The 18,239-nt window shown below is 42.3% G+C and overlaps 2 protein-coding genes across 8 annotated transcripts in view; one reads left to right on the top strand and one right to left on the bottom strand.

Annotated features, from left to right (window-relative positions):
• The window catches only part of RANBP9 (RAN binding protein 9), a 70,281-nt gene extending 64,075 nt beyond the window's left edge, over positions 1-6,206 (top strand). For 4 of the 5 annotated variants that reach the window (XM_038391389.2, XM_038391386.2, XM_038391387.2 and 1 more), the window contains exons 12-14: positions 3,068-3,219; positions 4,208-4,319; positions 5,217-6,206. In XM_038391389.2, the coding sequence (XP_038247317.2) occupies positions 3,068-3,219; positions 4,208-4,319; positions 5,217-5,347 (395 nt within the window). In that variant the 3' untranslated portion in view covers positions 5,348-6,206. Of the gene's footprint in view, positions 1-3,067; positions 3,220-4,207; positions 4,320-5,216 lie in introns of those variants that run through there. The other variant, XM_043508324.1, reaches the window with a different exon arrangement.
• On the bottom strand, positions 83-18,122 carry NOL7 (nucleolar protein 7). Of its 3 annotated transcripts, XR_006278987.1 has the most exons (9): positions 17,888-18,121; positions 14,691-14,751; positions 13,357-13,415; positions 12,653-12,684; positions 11,286-11,367; positions 9,911-10,032; positions 9,751-9,828; positions 8,323-8,484; positions 7,936-8,212 (listed from the first exon to the last, which is right to left on the bottom strand). XR_006278987.1 is itself a non-coding variant. In XM_038391393.2 (8 exons), exons 1-8 carry the CDS (start codon positions 18,070-18,072, stop codon positions 843-845), a joined length of 714 nt encoding a protein of 237 aa, XP_038247321.1. In that variant the 5' UTR covers positions 18,073-18,122; the 3' UTR covers positions 83-842. The 3 variants fall into 3 exon arrangements, 2 of the variants coding, with proteins under 2 accessions (XP_038247321.1, XP_038247322.1); XM_038391393.2 differs by lacking the exons at positions 7,936-8,212; positions 8,323-8,484 and adding an exon at positions 83-937 and having other exon boundaries at positions 17,888-18,122; XM_038391394.2 differs by having other exon boundaries at positions 7,936-8,484.
• Between the last annotated feature and the right edge of the window lie 117 nt (positions 18,123-18,239).

Below are 18,239 nucleotides of genomic sequence, written 5' to 3'. Positions count from 1 at the left end.
AATGTTGTAATAGATATTTTAAGCCGGCACATAACTTCAGTTGGAAACTATCCTGCTTTTTGTTTAGTTCATTGATGTTAGCAGTTGATTTTTCCCTGAAAACTCAACATTGATTGATAGCAATACAACCAATATCTGTTATTGGACCAACTTTTGTTGGTGAGACACCAGCTTTCAAAGAGCTCTTCTTCGGGTCTGGGAAACTACAAGATTTGAACAGATTGTTTAGCATAAGTAGTTAACACATATTTCAAGGGGCCAGTCAAGATGAGGTGGCCAGTTTAACACCTCTCCAGTGATAGGGAGGAAAGGAAGTAGGGGCAGCAGCTTGGAGGGTGGGGGGCGGGAGAGGTGGTTTAGTGGGTTACAGATCGTTGTAATAAGCCATGCATCTAGTGACTTGGTTCAGTCCATGATTTTTAGTGTCTAGCTCCCAGACTTGTCTTTGAAAGTGTTGTCCAGGTTTCCTTGGAGGATGAGGACAGAAAGTGATCGTTTTAAGTGTTCACCCACCGGTGATATGGTGTCTGTCTTTTATAATTTTGCTTGTGTGAGTTCATACGAGAGTGTAGTGATCATCTGTGAGGTTTCACCCACATAGTTGTTACTGAGGCATTTAGTGCACTGGATGAGGTACACCACATGTTTTGATAAGCATGTGTAGAGGGACCCATGGGTATGGAAAAGTGTGCTGATAGTTGTAGCAGTGGGGATATGTCTGCAGGTTTTGCATTTGTTCTGGTGCTTCTTTGAGTTGGTGTGTCCTGGTGTGTGGGCAGCTTGCATCTGATGAGCTTGGAGAGGTTGGGGGGGGTGGTGGTTTGAAGACCAGAAGAGGGGGTTTAGGAAAGACTTATTTCAGGATGGGGTCCCCAAAATGGCCAATACCAAGGAACCCAAGGTATCGGGAAGATGTTTTGGGACAATCTTCTTTTCCCTGTGGACAGAGACAAGAAGGGTTGATAAGAGATTGAAGTGGTTCTGCTTCCAACCAAAGAGAGATTTAATATTTTCCCCATTTGACTTAGCTACATTTTAAGGTAGGACTATACTCTATGTAAAAATGGCTGTCTGTCTTACTCATCAGATCTGTTCTGTGTTCATTCATACCTGTTGACTTTAGTGACAGATAAGTTTTAACAGCTTCTTTTAGAGCCAGCACAGCTAAGAGAAAGTTAACTAAATTTCAATTATAGGGCCTATCAGATGTACCTGTGAAACCATACTGAAGACATTGAGGGTTACACAGGTGTAAATAGGCCATAATTTGGCCTCGCTAAATCTTTCATACTGGTCATGTGTGAGAGAGAGAATCCATCTTGACAATCAATTCCTGTATTTGCAGGACTGAATGTTGGAAAAAACATTTTACTTAAAATAAGACAAATGTATGGTTTTTTTGTAAACTTTCAGAGTACAACAGTTCTTAAAAAGATCTTTGAAACCACTCCAGTCTCAGAGCATACACTAATGCTGTTCTGCAGCTTCCCTAGTAAACTAACATTAGGTCATTGTTTCAACACAGTACTTCTGGACCCAGCACTGAACAAGAGTCATCTGAATTCCCCCAGTCTTACCCTGTGTATTACATTGCTGAAACTGAATAACAAGATCTGGTTTGTGTTTGGAAAAACCACTTCTTTACTCTCTTGCAGCCTTTTCCACAGAGGCTTTCTGTGATAGACATGAAACAGCTGCACAGGGCACAGAGTTGCTTTTTTTTTTTTTAATTTAGTTGTTTACAGCCTCTGGAAAATGAAGTCCTAGACTGGGCTCCAGCTAGCAACAGACATCGCTGCTTCAAGACTCGTGGGTGTTTCACTTCTGTAAAAGAATGTGGCTTCTTGGACTACCCAGAATACTTTACACCCCACAGTTTGAGAACTATTTTATGATATTTTGTTTGTTGAACTCTTTCCAGTTTCTCTGTAGTGTGTGTGTGTGTGATTGAAGTAACCAGAGATCTGTTTTGGAGGTGACAGTTCAGTTACCTAAGATAATTATGGTAAAAATGACTTACAATTTGTTGGACACTATTAAAAGCTAGACCTTATTATCACAAGCAAGTTATGTACAGACTAGACTATTTTTAAAAAGATAGGGAGGATGGCTTTGTGGCTAAAGCACAAGTCCGAGTTGGAGATCTTAATTCTGTTCCATAGCTGCCTGTGTAATCTTGATAAATCAGCAAACTTCTCCATACTGTAGGTTCTTTATCTGTAAAAATAGGGATAACTCTAATCTCATAACATGTTGAAATTGATTAATGTTCATAAAGTGCTTTGAAATCCCTTGGTGGAAAGTATTGGAAGTGGGAAGTACTGTCACCTGTAATTGTTCCAATTTGTAATGCTCAAATAAGATTTAAAAAATCTCCAGTTTTTAGCCAGTACCCTTTTGTGATCTGAGATTTAAGATTAGTTGAGAGTTATGCCTGCTGTACTATTTTTAGCTTTTTCCCCAAGGGTCCTGTAGATTCCTAATAACTATGAAGTGACAGTGGACTTGCAGACATAAAGTATGTTTCTGGGGTTAGCTCTGTAGCAATGTCTGATCTGTTAACCTCGTTTTGACAGTTCAGAATTTGTAATGCCAGGTGCTAATGTGAACAGGCAACTAGAATGGTTCCCCCCCCCCCCCCCCAGTAGAGAATAGGCTTCCTCATTAGGCTTAGTCTATGCACAGTGTTGCACGAGTTTAACTAAGTGTCTTTAAACCAGTGCAAGATCCTGTTTGGATACTCTTGATTTTTGAACCTGCCTTATAGCAGTTCAGCTTGTCATTATATTTACTCCAATGCAAGATGCATGAGGTTTTTGGCCATTTTAATTAAATCTGTTAAACTAATGCAATTTCTGTAGGTAGAGGCTTTAGTAATTAAAGGTCTCCACAGCTGTGTGCTGTACACCAGGCACATTGTGCCAAGAATCCTGGTCCTGAATTGCTTTCATTTTGAGATATCACATATTTGCTCCTGATTACATGAATTAATCAGTTGGCAGAAACTTATTAGCGTACATTTGTACTGCCATATTGTATTAGTGATGATGATTTGTCATTCTTGCAGAAGTTGATTCAAATCAGTTAAGACGACAGCTCTGTGGAGGTAGCCAGGCGGCCATTGAAAGAATGATCCATTTTGGAAGAGAATTGCAGGCAATGAGTGAACAGCTAAGGAGAGAATGTGGCAAAAACACAACAAATAAGAAAATGCTAAAGGTATGGCAATATTTTACGTTAGTATTTTTGGTGACTGCACTTCCAAATGGAATTTAGCAAGATCTGCTGCATTAACCAAAGCTAGTTTTTTGCCTCCCCTTTTTTTTTTTTCATGAAAATGAGAAGAGCTATTGCAATATTTTTCTATTCTGAGGAGCATGGCTTCCCATCTTATGTACAGCAGTTTTATAAGGTGAACATTACTCTGGCAATAAGAAGTGACAAATGTTAAAAATTCATTTTTTAAAATTCCTAGATTTAAAAATACTAGGCACACAGTCTCCTCCTCACATACAACAAATCATGTAGGTGCCTCCCAATAAATCTAGAATGTGGACTACGTAGGTGCCATTTTGAGTTCTGGTAAGATAAACACTGGACCCAGTCAAGCAGCAGAACATGGAGTGTTATGTCAAGGGAGAATACATATACCTGAAATGTGATGTAATGGTTGCTCTCTCTGGGTGGGCGGGAAGTGCAGAGAGGTGTGGTTTTTTTTTTTTTTGGCAGTTATTTTCCTCATAATTTCTCCAGCTGCTTTTTATAGTTACGCGAGACTGTGGTGGAAAGTAATTCCCATACAAAAACCATACTGAGTTTTGCTAGCTGAAACAAGAACTCTATTATACAGTTTTTAAATCTCTTTTGCTCTCCTTGTCACCAAATACTTTTCATCTAAGTCACCTTTTCACACATTGAAAATTAACTTTTTTAGGTTTTTCTAATATTATGAAGTTGCAGGTTGCTGGGTTAAATGGCATGCGCTCAGTTTTCTTAACTATAGTATTGGGCACATGCCCTAATCATACGGTAGCCCTGTATGCTAATTTATTAACAAAGTGCATTTGCAGCCTCTCGTATAGCAGACAGCTAAATTTTAGTTCTAGATTAGAATGAATGAGGAAAATAGCTTTTATGTCTGTACTAACTGGATATAGCTGTGTAAGTTTTAGATAGAAAACAAAACTGAACACTAATTTTCCAACAGGATGCATTCAGTTTACTTGCATATTCGGATCCTTGGAGCAGTCCAGTTGGAAACCAGCTTGATCCAATACAGAGAGAACCTGTGTGCTCTGTTCTTAATAGTGCAATACTAGGTAAGTCTATGCTTTTTGCTTCATGGCATGTTTATTCAGGTAAGTGGTGCTGTAAGCACAAATGACATTGCATTCCCTAGACTCTTGCAAAGGGCTGTGTATTCTGCAATATGTGTAGTTGCATAACCACTGTACCTGTATTAATGGAAGTACCTGAAATAAACTGATACAAAATCCATAAACCAGAGTTTTGACAGACTTGAATGTTGAAGGCCCATGGCACAATGGACAACCAAAAACCCCCCCAAAACTAACAGATTATATCAAACCAGTGACTTACTGACAGAGCACTGTCAGTAAGAGAAACAGAATAAAATTCTGTGATGTTGCTTTTGCAGTAATTTATCATAAAACCCTGGTATTGGGGGTCAAAGTCCTCACTCACGGTATTTGTGCCACAACTATATTGCTTCGCTTCTCTCAGAGCTGACGCGTATATACATACGCGTTTCACCATTAAAGTCAGCAGTTTTTCCAATTACTACAGTAGTAGTTGATTGCAGTGCAATTATTTCATGTATAGGTAACGCTGCAGTATCAGAAACCATTCTGTGATAACTTGGTAAATAATGACTTACAGGCAACCACAGTTAATCATACAGCAAGACTTATCTTTTGATAAATATCAAAAACCTCATGCACAAAGGAAATTCAACAGGCTAACTATTTCAAACAATTAGTAATGTTATGAAATGTGCATGTTGTATTATACATACAAACCTGCCTAAATTAGAGATTCAAAGTTTGTTACTGTATAGTTGAAAGGCTTACAATGTGTGAAACTGGGTAGATCTTTGGTGTGTGCCAACTCCATTCCTAGTACTGTGTCCTAGAAAGTGATTTGCATTCTAAATTTTTAAAGATCTATTACACATCTGCATTGTTGAATCTTTTCAGAGACCCACAATCTGCCAAAGCAGCCACCACTTGCCCTAGCAATGGGACAGGCTTCACAGTGTCTAGGATTGATGGCGCGTTCGGGAATTGGATCATGTGCATTTGCCACAGTAGAAGACTATCTACACTAGCTATCCATTTGAAGATTTCAAGTATGTATTGTGGCATATTCAACATGGAGGTATATCAGCTCTGCTGACTGGAATTTGGATCTTGGATCTTTTAATTATGTACTAAGGACAGGTCTGTCGCTTTATGTTGCTTCCTAGTTTACAGCATGATGCAAATGATTTTCTAACTTAGTGTTAGGAGAAATTTTCCATCTTTAACCTCTTAGTTGTCTAAGAGTTAAAAGTATCACTGATAATGTCAGACATCCAAATTGACAGTTACAAATTCTTTAAATGATTGTTCAAAACAAACCAAAAATCCTACCACCATGAGGTGGGACAGAAGAATAGAAAATGTTGTGGATGTGTTAGCATGTGGGTGATGTAAACTTCAAGCAGGATGACTTGCCAGCCTTCCACCCTCATTATTACATAGTTCAATCAGTGTAACTTGCAAAATGCATAAACACCTGACAGTTTGGATATATAGTGTTGATGGGAAGAAATATTTTTTAATGTGTACTGTAAAACTTGAAATACTCAGGAGCTGAGTGAATATGTTGTTGCTACTTACAATCCCTACCTGTTGATCTTAGTAGTTTTTGTTTTAACATGGTCTTTTCAACTTTCTTTGTTTAACTACAGACAACTTCTGTTATAGACTCACCAGTTTAACTGTTGTATAATAACAGTATTACATGTCACAGTGTGGTTACGACCTCTATTTATATAAAAACCAAATATTAGTCAATTTACAGTCTTAATTTAATCTTTGTACACCTTGCATTTTTAAAAGTGCTTAAATGAGTACTATATTGCAATAAAATGTAGTGATATCATAATTAACCAGCCATTAAAAACTTACTTCTACAGATATTAATAGCATGGATTTGTATGCTACACTGATTCTACTTTGTGTTCTAGCTTTTGAAACTAATGTGAATTGAGCACTTCAGTTATGTACAGGGCAGAAGCAGCATGTGGTTGTAGAAAGTTAAAATAGCTTAAAACTGCTTTCTCATGAGCAAAATATTGCCTGCTTAAAGATGTTTTCGTTGCTTGGGGTAGAGTCCAACTTTCCCAGTCTTTGGGCTCTGGCTAGTGGACTGAAGTTTCAGCTGAATGCATCAACAATTTGTGAAGTGCTCTGAGGGAGCCACCAAGGAAATGCTTTCAACCTCCTACTTGCCCTAAAATACAAGATTTACTTTAATCAGACCCAAAAAGCACTGATACTAGATTTCAGAAAAGGGAATGGAAGTCATCAGCCTCTAGATTTTATTTTCTGTAGTACTTACATTAGTCAGCAAGAAAGCTATACAGTCTCAGAAGGCACACATCAAAAAGCAAGAAGTGTGATTAAAGGGCAAGGTCCAGCCCCCAGTAGCAACAGAAACAAACTACTCCAGGTAAGGTAGAGTACTAAAAGAGAATTTGAAGAGTGAATACTCAACTTGAAAGCAGCTTTACAGAAAGCCTCTAAAGCAATGCTGTGAGTCAGCTGAAGACCAGTGCTATTGTCATCACCCTAGGGGACACTGTCAACTTGCTAACTATATTCAGGTAACAGAGTGCTCAATCCATCTCTAATTGCAGAACAATAAATTTCTGAAGGCAGGAACTGGTAGGGCTGCTAATTATGCAGTCTTATTAAAATCAGGTACTATACCAGCAAATGGGAGGCAGCTAATTCACACCTAGAATATCATAGGAAGCCATTAGTGCAGCTTCTGTTAACAATTCTAGTAAACTACCCACATAATTTTGCTTTAAAACAGCTTGACAGTACCTTTATTAGATAAGGCAGGAATATTGCCATGGATTAGCAACTGCCTGAGGGAGAGAGCAACTTTCAACATGGCAAAAGGTTAACGTGCTAGGGCATATAGTTTGCTCCTAACCCTGGGGGGCGGTGGAATATTGGATTTGTGAAAAGTTGAGGGCTGAGAATCTGGCCCTTTTCTATAAAGAAGTGCTCTGTATGGGAGCTTGAAGCAAGTAAACATAAAACTTGAGCTCACAACTGAGTTGCTGCTGAAGTTCATTCTGATGGCTGTTTTATGAAGACTGGCTTCAGCACTTTGCAGTCACCTGCTGACAGCTTGCTTCAAATTCCCCATATGAAAATCCTGCTCTGGGAGACTTAATCCTTTAGGTGACTGCTGTTTTTAAATTTACCTTATGCGTGCTCTTACAACCTTTTAACTCATTTCATTTAAGCTGAAGTAGGGGAAATCTGTGGTAGGCACTGTACAGAAGCAATTCTTGCCTTGTAATTTGATTGAGATAATAGAAAAAGCACAAGGCCAGGTGGGTAATATGCAGTCATGACAAACTGCCTGCCCTTGTGAAGCTGAAGGTTCCTGAAGGCAAAACTCAAGCATTGTGGAGTGGTAGCATCACAGCTGATTCAAATGCCCTATCCTGGGACCTCAGGTACCATTCCATTGATTGCAGCTTGGATAAGGAAGGCTCCCTTCAGAATAGCGGGTGCCCTTGGCAAGGGGCACAAGAGCCTTCTAGATGGTGGGCCAGCCAGAGCAAGGCTCTGCTTTCCAGAAAACAACATCCAGCAGGTGAACACAACACTTTTATGTAGTAAGATGATGTACTTAATAGGTTTTATTGTTAATTATGGTATAATGTACAAGAGCTACATTTTGATAACAAGCAAACTTCTTAGGTTGCAGGATGAGTGTCAGCTGGATATTGATTTTAAAAAAAACTATCCATTGACTGATTTCACCTTTAACTTTGCAGGTTTTTCCCACATCACTAAACACTAGAGAACCAAAAAAAAAGTCTGTAGCCTAACAAATAAAAATATACCTTTCAGACACATCTCTTGACAGATAAGGTGGCTCCTGGCCATATTTTAAAAGTTAAACATGTTTACTCAGTGATGTCTTTGCAAGAGACAGCCGCTTGACCACACACCCATTTTAAAGCAGTTATACCAATTTATATTTTTCTGATATAACCTGTATAGTACCAAGTGAAACATAGGAGCTTTACAAACAAGCAAAAAATTGATATAAAGCCAGCATTTTCCTTGGTGTTGATCTTTGAGGTTTTTTTTTTTCTTCATACAGAAGCCCCCATCTTTGTAGACATCCAGTGTTTTTTAAACTGCTTAGCTTTCTGTTTTTGCTTTTTCCCTAAAAAGCAAAGAAAATGTAGTATTAGGCTGCAGGTTCTGGGGTATGTCCAGGGAGCTTTCAATTTGGAAAGTTTTAATTAAAAGACTACATAGCACTGAGTGTTTTTCATCCAGTTTATTCTGCAATGCTGTAAAAGGGGCTCCATGTTAAGCATGAGGAACAATTTGGTGGTATAGAAAACCATCTGCCTCAGCATGTACAATGTCTGAAGACTTTGCTGCGAAGCGTTTCACTTGACTCTACTGTGCCATTTCAAGAATGTCAAAATCCTGGTGCAAAGGACAATAGGAGCAAAGATACTTTGCCTTTTGTGACTTCTGAATAGTATTTTATCTAAATAAAATAGCTACCTTGCTTTCTTCTGTTTTGAAGCCCACATGTGAGTACTGTATTTCAACTGCTAGATTGAGGGATATTTTAAATCTGTATTACACACAAACTCCAACTTCTGTTGCTTTCTTTGAGATTGGTGTGTACTGTTTTGTACACATTTAGTTAATCCTCTTCCCCCCCCCCCACACTACTAAATCCTATAGTTTTTTCCTAGACATCTCCAACTTTAAAGGGCTGAAAAATAATAAGACTTTCACACTAAATGACCACCTATGCCAAAAAAAGATAAGTTCAGGGCCTCAACATCCTTACTGCGAGAACATTGTGAACTCAATACCATGTTGATAAGCAAACTCCATCCTGTGCTATACTGAACATTCACAAATCAAGAAAACACGCTTTGACCAGCAGTTTGAAAGAAAGAGGTTTTATATTACTAAGCCTATGTGTATGAACACAAGTGCTAGCTTTACATTAATACTGAATCCATTTTGTTTAAGTGGCAGATTCTACCCAACACTTAATAAAGGAAATTTGAGCCCTGCTCATAGAAACACTAGTGTACGTGTTTAAGCACTATTCTTATAAGCCTGGTTGCAGGTTCAGCGCTTTAGTTTTCAAAATGTTGACTATAGTAAAACAGAATATCAGGACATTTAAATTGCTCCACCTACTGTTGTCTTAAACCTAAACAACATCATGTTGCATGGAGCTTAGACAGTTTAGCCTTCCCTTCAACAAAAGGCTATTACAGTAGTTATTTAGTTTAATATTTAGAAATCTGAAGTACACTGTTCCAGATTGTGTAGGGTTAACCAAACCCCTCTGTGACTAATTTTTTTCCTCGCTTTAGCTGAGGAATTTATCATACTCAGGTATTTTTGCACATTTTAAATATAAAACAAAGCATTTTGGGTTCACTACACTTACCCCAAGATTTGTTCACAAACTGAACTGCAGCTTTTTTAACTGGATTCTTCTTGTTCGCAAAAGAAAAGAACTGGTTTGCTGAAAGAAAAAAAAAAAGGAAAAGTTAGTGACAGAGGCAGATCAAAAAAATACAGAATTACACCTGGAAGAGTGACTTTACCAGTTGTTCGGTTGGTGCCTGGTCCATATAGATGACTCCGTACAAAGTCTTTCGCCATTTTTTCATGCTGGTTGGTTAGATCTTGGTCTTTTAAGCGCACAGCCATATAGCTTCCTTTCAATCTAGTTAAAAAACAGTCACTTGTTTAAAACCCCCAAACAGTGTATGTTCTGGCCAACATCTTGCTATAAGATATGCTTTTACTGGCTTCTAATTCCTAAGCCATGTTCCACTCGTAATATTTTTCAACTTCATTAGAACAAAAATGTTTTGGTGAAATACAAGAGTATTGCTATATTATGCCAGCATGGAGAACTCATACCAGCAAGTCTCTCATACACACCTTTCCCTGGAGTTCAACAGCCTCAAAAATGATGTCTCTGCATTTAAAGTTGTGGGAGTGTAAAAATATTCCTGCCAAAAGCCAGTGCCAACTATTTTCATATCACCAGTTGGATGCTTAGACCATGTCTGAATAATTTTGATAATTTTGTCTGTGGGATCCTTCTGTTTTCTTCCAAAGGCTTTATCCCACTGCTTCCAGCAAGGGGACTTCACTGCCCATGAGGCATCATTTTAATCCCTCACTACTGTTGTACAGCATGATAGCCAGGTCAGATGCATAGTGCAGGAACCTGAACCCTTCTTTTCTATATTTGCAGATGAAATCTGAGATCTCCCTGCAGCACTCAGAATGACTAGGGGAATCCATGCAGACTTTCTGGGCATAGTTTTCCCTGGAGGCTGAGGAGGAATTATCGGTGTCCTGAAGCTCCTGGCAAAACGGAGAAGGAAACTCACAGGATTGTTGAGAGACACTCAGTCCAAACAGCAATTTTTAGCACGTTTATCTTTGCCCTCTATTACCAAAAGGCACACATTTCCCTCCAGAGCGCGCCTCTCACTATTCCATATCCTCTGCTGCTCCTGTCTGTTGGCTGAGCATACTGCCTCTAAGTACAGACCAAATGCAACACATTCATAGTGTAGTTTCATTGTAAAACCTACTCAGCCACATATTACTTCAAAAATAGCACAGGTGTGGGAGGTGCTAAAATGCATTCTTTTCAGGAGACCACTTTTGGCTTGCATCAAAAGGATGTCAGGGAGGAATGATACGGGGTGCATGAAAGTGTGGGGATCTCAAAGCCCCCACCTTAATAAGACAAAAAAAAGTATTCCTCTCCTTATCCTTGAAAAAGCATTGTGCTGCAGGAAAGAGGTATCCCACATCTTTCACTCGCATAGCATGGCTTGGGTCAAACTGACATGACTGAGGGGTAGAAGTTTGATCTCAAAATAGAGTGAGTTCAAGCCCTTTATGATTTTGACCACAGTATCACTTTAATTGAACTGGAGCTACTTATCATCATACCTAACGATCGGTTTGTTTCCTCTGTTGTCCTGTCCCGTGTTACATTCTTCTTTCTTATTTTCAGACTCATCTCGATTTTCACCTAAAATAGATGCAAGACAGTCACACAGTTTCCACACACATGTCAATCCCCAGATAGTAAGTGAAACTGATCATAAGTAGGCCTTTGAAAAAAACAATTCATAGGTCTTTGATTGAACCAAACACATTTCTAGTCACAGCAGCTCATACAGTAAGAGTATGCAGTACTCTCTGCCCAAATGGCCTCGTTGAGGACAAAACAGGTTTTGGAGGACACACCTTTACATGTGATATCAGAGCTTAATTGCTACCTTCCTGAACAATAAGGGGGGGGGGGGGAAGCGAGAGGGAATCATTGCTATGGCTGGGTCACGGGAAAGGATGAGAGGCAAGAATCAATGCTATTTAGCAAGAGACAAAACATGGCTGGATCAGTATTTAGCACTTCAAGTCTTCCAATAGTGAAAGTGAACAATGAAGCTGTAGAGATGAGACAGCCTGTAATATAGCACAATGGCTGAGCATAGCCCAAGGAGTCCTAAAATACAGTCCAAGGTTGGCTTCACTCCCTGTATCATAGAGAATTAAGCACCACTCACGAAGACTGATTTCTCAAGAAATGCTAGAGTTCAACTCCATTATTGTTTCTAAAGCATTATGAAGATATAAAATTGGGGGTAATGTTTACATAGCTTACAGGAGGTTGTGAAATTATATTTGTAAAACAACTGAGATATGCACACGAAAGGGACTATAGCACTACACATTTATGTCTTTGTGAGTGCCCTGGATTTTGGTTTTGATGAGGTGAAAAGTTTCTCCTCTGTTTCTACAGTGCCCTAAGAATACGGAACACACTGCTCCAAGAATCAAGGAAGATAACAAGTGCATTAGTAAAGGCTGTTTTATGGTTGTGGTCATTTCTGAGAATTACAAAGATGCAAATACAAATGAATGCCTTCCACTGTTGGGTCACCCAGAAAAACCTGGTTGTCTTTCACCGATCCCTCTTCTTTATTTAGGCTGTCCAGCTCTCCAAGCTGTTCTGTCTATGCTAAAAGTTTCTTCAAACACTGAGTATTTTGAATCAAGCACTTGCACAGCAGGCCTCTCAAAACAGAGGAAATGGAACTAGGGCCAACACTGATAACTCCTGAAGAAAGGAGAGTCAGAGAGGAAGTTAGAATTGCTAGGTTGCAGTAATCAGTAATTGTTAAATTCAGGTTTCACTATCACCAGGGATTGCAGCGCCACAGAACAATCTTACAGCAGCTATTTCTAACACAGAATGGACTCATGTTTGGGACATCATAAAAAGAAATTAACATAAAAAGTTTATATCTTACCTTGTTTGGTTGTGTCAGACAGGTTATTGTTGCTTAGGAGGGAATGAGAAAGTTTGTTTAGAAACATTCTTCACATTTAGGAAAAAGCCCATCAGTCTGTGGTTATTCACAGTTATGCACTTTAAAATGTCTATAACTCCTTACAATATTTACAGAGTCCTAAATAGAATAAAGACTTTCAAATAATTATTTTTGTATATGATCTTGAGCCTTAAAGATTAGATGGGGATTGGAACAACCTAGGTAACCCTACTAGAACTTTGTCTTTTAGTGTCAGTATGCTGTTGGATGTTCAAAAATACCTTAAACAGTAAGCTACAATTGCACATGCACAATCCTGTTAATGCCATAAACCATCCTCTTGCAACAACACAGTTCATTATTAAAGACACAGAGAGAGAGAAACAATCTAAGCAACATGACGTTTTTACATAGCCAGTTTTCCGATTGTAACCATATCTGGAAAGATATAACGTGAGTATCATTAGAAAAGCGAGTGTGAAGAAACCTCTTACTCTCAGATCCGCAGAGTCAATACAGTTACAGGAGAGAGAAATGCATTCTGTTCTTGCCCACCCATCATCAAAGTTCCAACCACAGATTCTTTATTACTGCTGATTTTTTTTTTGCAAGCCAGAAAATACAGCTCAGTCCTAATAAAATTGGGGCACTGTTTTGTGCATTAGGTCACTACTTATACTTACTTAATCTGTGGTCCTGAAGTTAACTCCTCTAGAACGTTTTCAGGAAGTAATTTTGTCTTCTAAAGAAAATTAAGAAAATGCTTTAATGGCTACAACTCGTGGTTTATCTAACGTTCCTTTTCAAGACAGTATTTGATGACAGCAAAGCTGTTCTACATATTTTTGAACTTGTCAAAATACCAATGTCAACAAATATTCAAAAATTTGGTTAACTTCAACTCTTTGTGAAAAATCACTTGTAAACTGGGGGGAAAAAAAAGGTGGGTTATTCTTACAAGCTCCAGCAAATTCAGTCCCGTCTACTCTACTACAAAGAGTACTGCTGTAAGTAGATTATGCAGATCGTTCGTGTGGGACTCTGGGCTCGGCTACTGGTAAGTAGTTTTGAATAGACCCATGGGTTCCAATTGGTTCCTAGAGCTCCGGGGGCTTAGCTCCTTCTTGAAGAAATAAATAAGTGGTGATAGATGGTAGCTACCCAGCCCACCCAGCTGTCGAGTTCAGACAGCCATAGATTTTATATATCTTGGTACAGTAGAGTCTGCTTATTAGCAACCCCTCAGCTGCCAGCAAAAACTTACCATTATCTGGCAGTTGCCAATAAGGGAAGCAAGTGCTAGAATGTGCTTTCCCTGACTACCCTCTGCAAACCTACCTGCAGGCAAAGCAGCAGTGGGGGCACTGGAGGCCCATAGAGCTGCACAATACTGTTTCCCCCTGCAGCCTCCAGGGGTCAGTGCTCAGCGTGCTTGTTTTCCTTGGGTTCAGGCCCCCAGCAGGGCACAACTTGGAGAATGCAGGGAGAGGTACCGTGCAGCTATGGCATCTGGGCTACAGCCCCCATCCCTGCTACTGCCCTGACCACAGCCTCCCAGCCTGCAGGCCCTTATCGCCTGTGCACTCCCTGTGCTTCCTTGCCTTACCCTACTCCCCCAAACCTGCCTGTGGTGGGCTCTCAGGGCTTCCTTCCCTACTTGCAGCCAGGGCCTTGCTTTTCACGAAGTGGCATGTGGCTGCCAACAGCCAAATCCCATTCACACTACAGTGGATGGGGCGGGATTGGTTCCGGCAGAGTGGTGATATTAACCAGAATTGTTGATAACCTGGCCCCATTGAATGGACTTTGCAGTAAAGGCTCTTCCACTCCCGCACTGTCATGAGAGACACTGTCCTCGGGAGGGGGCTCATCATCCAGGCTCATGGCAAACAAGGATGCCTCTTGGCTTGTAGGCTTCATCTCTCTTGCAGCAGCCTGGCACCCTCATTGAGCAGGACCTGCGATCACAAAGTACAAGGCGAGGCAACCTGGCCTGGCCCAAGCGGGCCCTCTTTACCTTCTGCTCTTTGAAGAGCTCCTCTCGCCGCCGCCGCTTCTCCTTCAGCAGCTCCCTGTCCCTGTGGGGAGGAGAGACCATGTAGATCAGCGCTGGTACAATGTTACAAACTACTACCATCACAATTTGCTGCCTCTGCCTTTCTGCATCTTTGGGTCCGGAGGTAGCAAATTGTGACATGCCGATATGCTCGTCACAATCTGCTATCTCTACCTTTCCCCATCCTCTGGTGCAAGGGAAGCAAATGATGATGTATAAAGGTTCACTGTTGCAATTTGCTAGCTTTCCCCATCTCCAGCTTCGGGGCAGCCAGTTTTGATTAGTTCCATCACTATTTGTTACCATTGTGAAATCTCCATTTTAAAATTCGGGCACAAATAAAACAAGATATTTTTCTAGTTTGGAAAAGCGTTCTACAGAGTTAAACCAAAGGGCTATTGAATGCAAAACCCCGAATGAGGATGGTGTTATTTCTTTATTAGTCTCCTTCCATTGTAGTTAGATAATACAGTTTCTATAGTAAACTATCATTTAATGTACACAAACTATTGAAGGCATAGTAAAATAGCATTTTAAATACTAACCAATAAATTGTCAACAAAAGCTATTAGGCAGCAGATCTACTGTTGTTCCATATACAGAAACACACACACACAGTGTCACCATTACACACCAATTTGTACTACTCTACTTTGGCACAAACAATGAGCCCATTGCCCCCAATCTTATTTCAGGGAAAGATTCTCAGGCCTTTGCCTCACTGCTAAAACTGAAGTTGCTTGTCCTCACTGTGTTTTTAGCTTAGAACAACACCCACACCTTAGTTACTCCAAGTCAAACAAAATGGAAAAGGGCTAGATTCACAAAGGGACTTATACACTGCAATTAGGGATGTAAAATGTTAGCTGACCTTAACCGTTAACACCTGGCCGGCTGCCCACACCCCAGCCCCTGGCTGCCCACACCAGGCCAGACCCCCACAAATATGGTCTAGATGAAATTACTGTAAGGTGGGTGCACAAGTGGTTGAAAGAGTAGTTCATAAATGGTTCACTATCCAACTGGGAGGACACATCTAGTGGGGTCCCACAGAAGTGAGTCGTCGGTCTGCAACTATTCAATGTTTTCATTAATGAGAGGGGAGCGTATGCTTATATAATTTGCAGATGACACCAAGCTGGGAAGGGTTGCAAGCATTTTGGAGGACAGAATTGAATTCAAAATAACCTTGACAAATTGGAGAACTGGTCTGAATTCATAATGCAAGAAAGGTGTAAACACAACATATGTGGTGTTTGTAAGTTAAATTTTCCTGCAAGCACATATGTAATTAAAAAAAAAAAAAAAAAAAAAAGATTCCATCACATGTGGTTAGCAAACAGGTAGAAGCTGAAATCAAAGAGGAATCTTTATAGTTAAAGCACCTAAAACATGGATCAATTGGTTAATTATAGTGCCACCACTTTATATGCATTGCTTTTAGAGGGGATCACTGTACAGGTAGGCCAACATCCTCGGTGTGCCCAGCAGAATCTCCCATGATGCTATTGGGCTTCATTCTCCTGCTCTTGAAAGATGTTCTGACCAGTGCAGAAAAGAAAGGAGGAGAGATCACTTTAAATCAGGAAATAGCCTATCTTGCTTGTCACCATGAAAGGTTTTCCTCCTCCCCCCCCCCCCCCCCCCGCTGGTGATGGCTCATCTTAAGTGATCACTCTCCTTACAGTGTGTATGATAAACCCATTGTTTCATGTTCTCTGTGTGTGTATAAATATCTCCCCACTGTATTTTCCACTGAATGCATCCGATGAAGTGAGCTGTAGCTCACGAAAGCTTATGCTCAAATAAATTTGTTAGTCTCTAAGGTGCCACAAGTACTCCTTTTCTTTTTTAAATCAGAGAGGTTCTCACACTGTGGTCTGCGGACATCCTCCATTCAGGTGGTGTGCGGATAGTTCCCTCCAAGATGTGTGCCTGGGTGGCCACACACGAGAGGCTGAAGGGGCAGCATGGCTCCACTAATTAGGTGTCTGGACCCTGGAGAAGACGCACAGAGGTGGTGGTGGCGGCCTTGGAGGGAATAGGGGGTAGATGGCAGGGGCACCGGCGTGAGAAAAGGGGGTGGGGGGAACCTAGGACCTGCAGGGCTGAGGCAGCCAGAGAAAGAAGCGACTTTCGCCAGCTCCAGGACTGCGGCTGCCGGAGAGAGACAGCCCTCCTTCCCCCCCCAGCTCGGGGGCTGCTGTGGCGGGGGAGAGAGGACACGTCCATTGCATTAGAAAAGTAAGACTGCTGAGATTAAAACGGAAGCCGTGCTTTTATGGGTAGAACAAAAAAACCAATTATTAGTTGGATAAAAGCGCTATATAACCCCCCCTCCCCCCCCCCAGTGCTTTACAACAGTCAGCGAATGGTCCAAAAAGAACAGGAGGACTTGTGGCACCTTAGAGACTAACAAATTTATTCGAGCATAAGCTTCCGTGAGCTACAGAATGGTCCGAACAACTTTTGGAAAGCTCACCAAGCGGTCCGCTGAGACCCTCGGCAATTTTCAAGTGGTTCACTTGAAAAAAAAAAAAAAAAAAAAGAGTCTGAGAACCGCTGCCTTAAATTTTAACCTTAAACCATTTATTGACATTTTTTCAGGCCAGAGCTGATACCTGTGAAACGCCGCAAAGGGTCCCTACCCAGGGCACGCCAGAGACTCGGGCGCCTCACGACTCCACAGCCCAGCCACCGGGCGCTACGCCTGGGCCCCGCAAAGCGGGGGCAGCGCCGGGCAGGGGAAAGGCCCAGGACTAAGCGCCCCGGGGAAGCTCCGGCCCGGCTGCCACTGGGGACTTCTGAACGGAAGGGGCCCGGCCGGGGCCCAAGGCACTGCCACGCATGCGCGTGAGCGCCCGCCAGCCAGACGACCCCGCGCCTGAAGGGCAGCGGCCGGGGCGCCCCGCAGCGTAACCCGGGCGGCGACAGAGGCCGCCGCAGCAGCGTGTCGCGCGGGCACGCTCGGCTCGCACGCGCGCCGGCCCGTTCCGACGGTTCCCAGCCCCGCCCCCTGCGGCTCGTGGCTTTCAGCGGCTCCCCGCGGGGGGGGGAGGGGGGGTGTCAGCCTCCCCCTCGGAAGGCGCGGCGCGGCGAGGGGAGCGGGGGCGGGGTCTGGCCTAAGCGGGGCGATTCCGGCCGGGTCGGGCTGTTACCTCCGCGCTGTCTCCCCGGCGCGTCTCCGCTCGGTCTCCGCCGCGGCTCTCGCCCGCTCGAAGGTCACCTCCTCGGGCGCCTCCTCCTCCTCCTCCTCCTCCTCGGAGGCGGCAGCGCCCGCGGGCGGCTCCGGGGCGGCAGCTTCTTTCTCCAGCATCGCGCGCCGCCCCCGCGTCATCGCCATAGCGTCTCGCGCCGCCCCCCCCCCTTTCCCCTCTGAGCCGGAAGCAGTCGCGGGGCCGCCGCGGTAGGGCCCCGCCCAGGGCCGCCCACGCGCCGCCCTCCGTAATTGCGGGCGGGCGCCGCGAGCCCGTGGAGCGCAGCGGGCGCGCGGCGCAACGGAAGCCCGAG

Source organism: Dermochelys coriacea, chromosome 2, assembly GCF_009764565.3.
Source record: "Dermochelys coriacea isolate rDerCor1 chromosome 2, rDerCor1.pri.v4, whole genome shotgun sequence".
Taxonomy (NCBI): Eukaryota; Metazoa; Chordata; order Testudines; family Dermochelyidae; genus Dermochelys; species Dermochelys coriacea.
The sequence above is the reverse complement of the archived record's forward strand: the minus strand, read 5'-3'. Positions and strand labels throughout refer to the sequence as shown.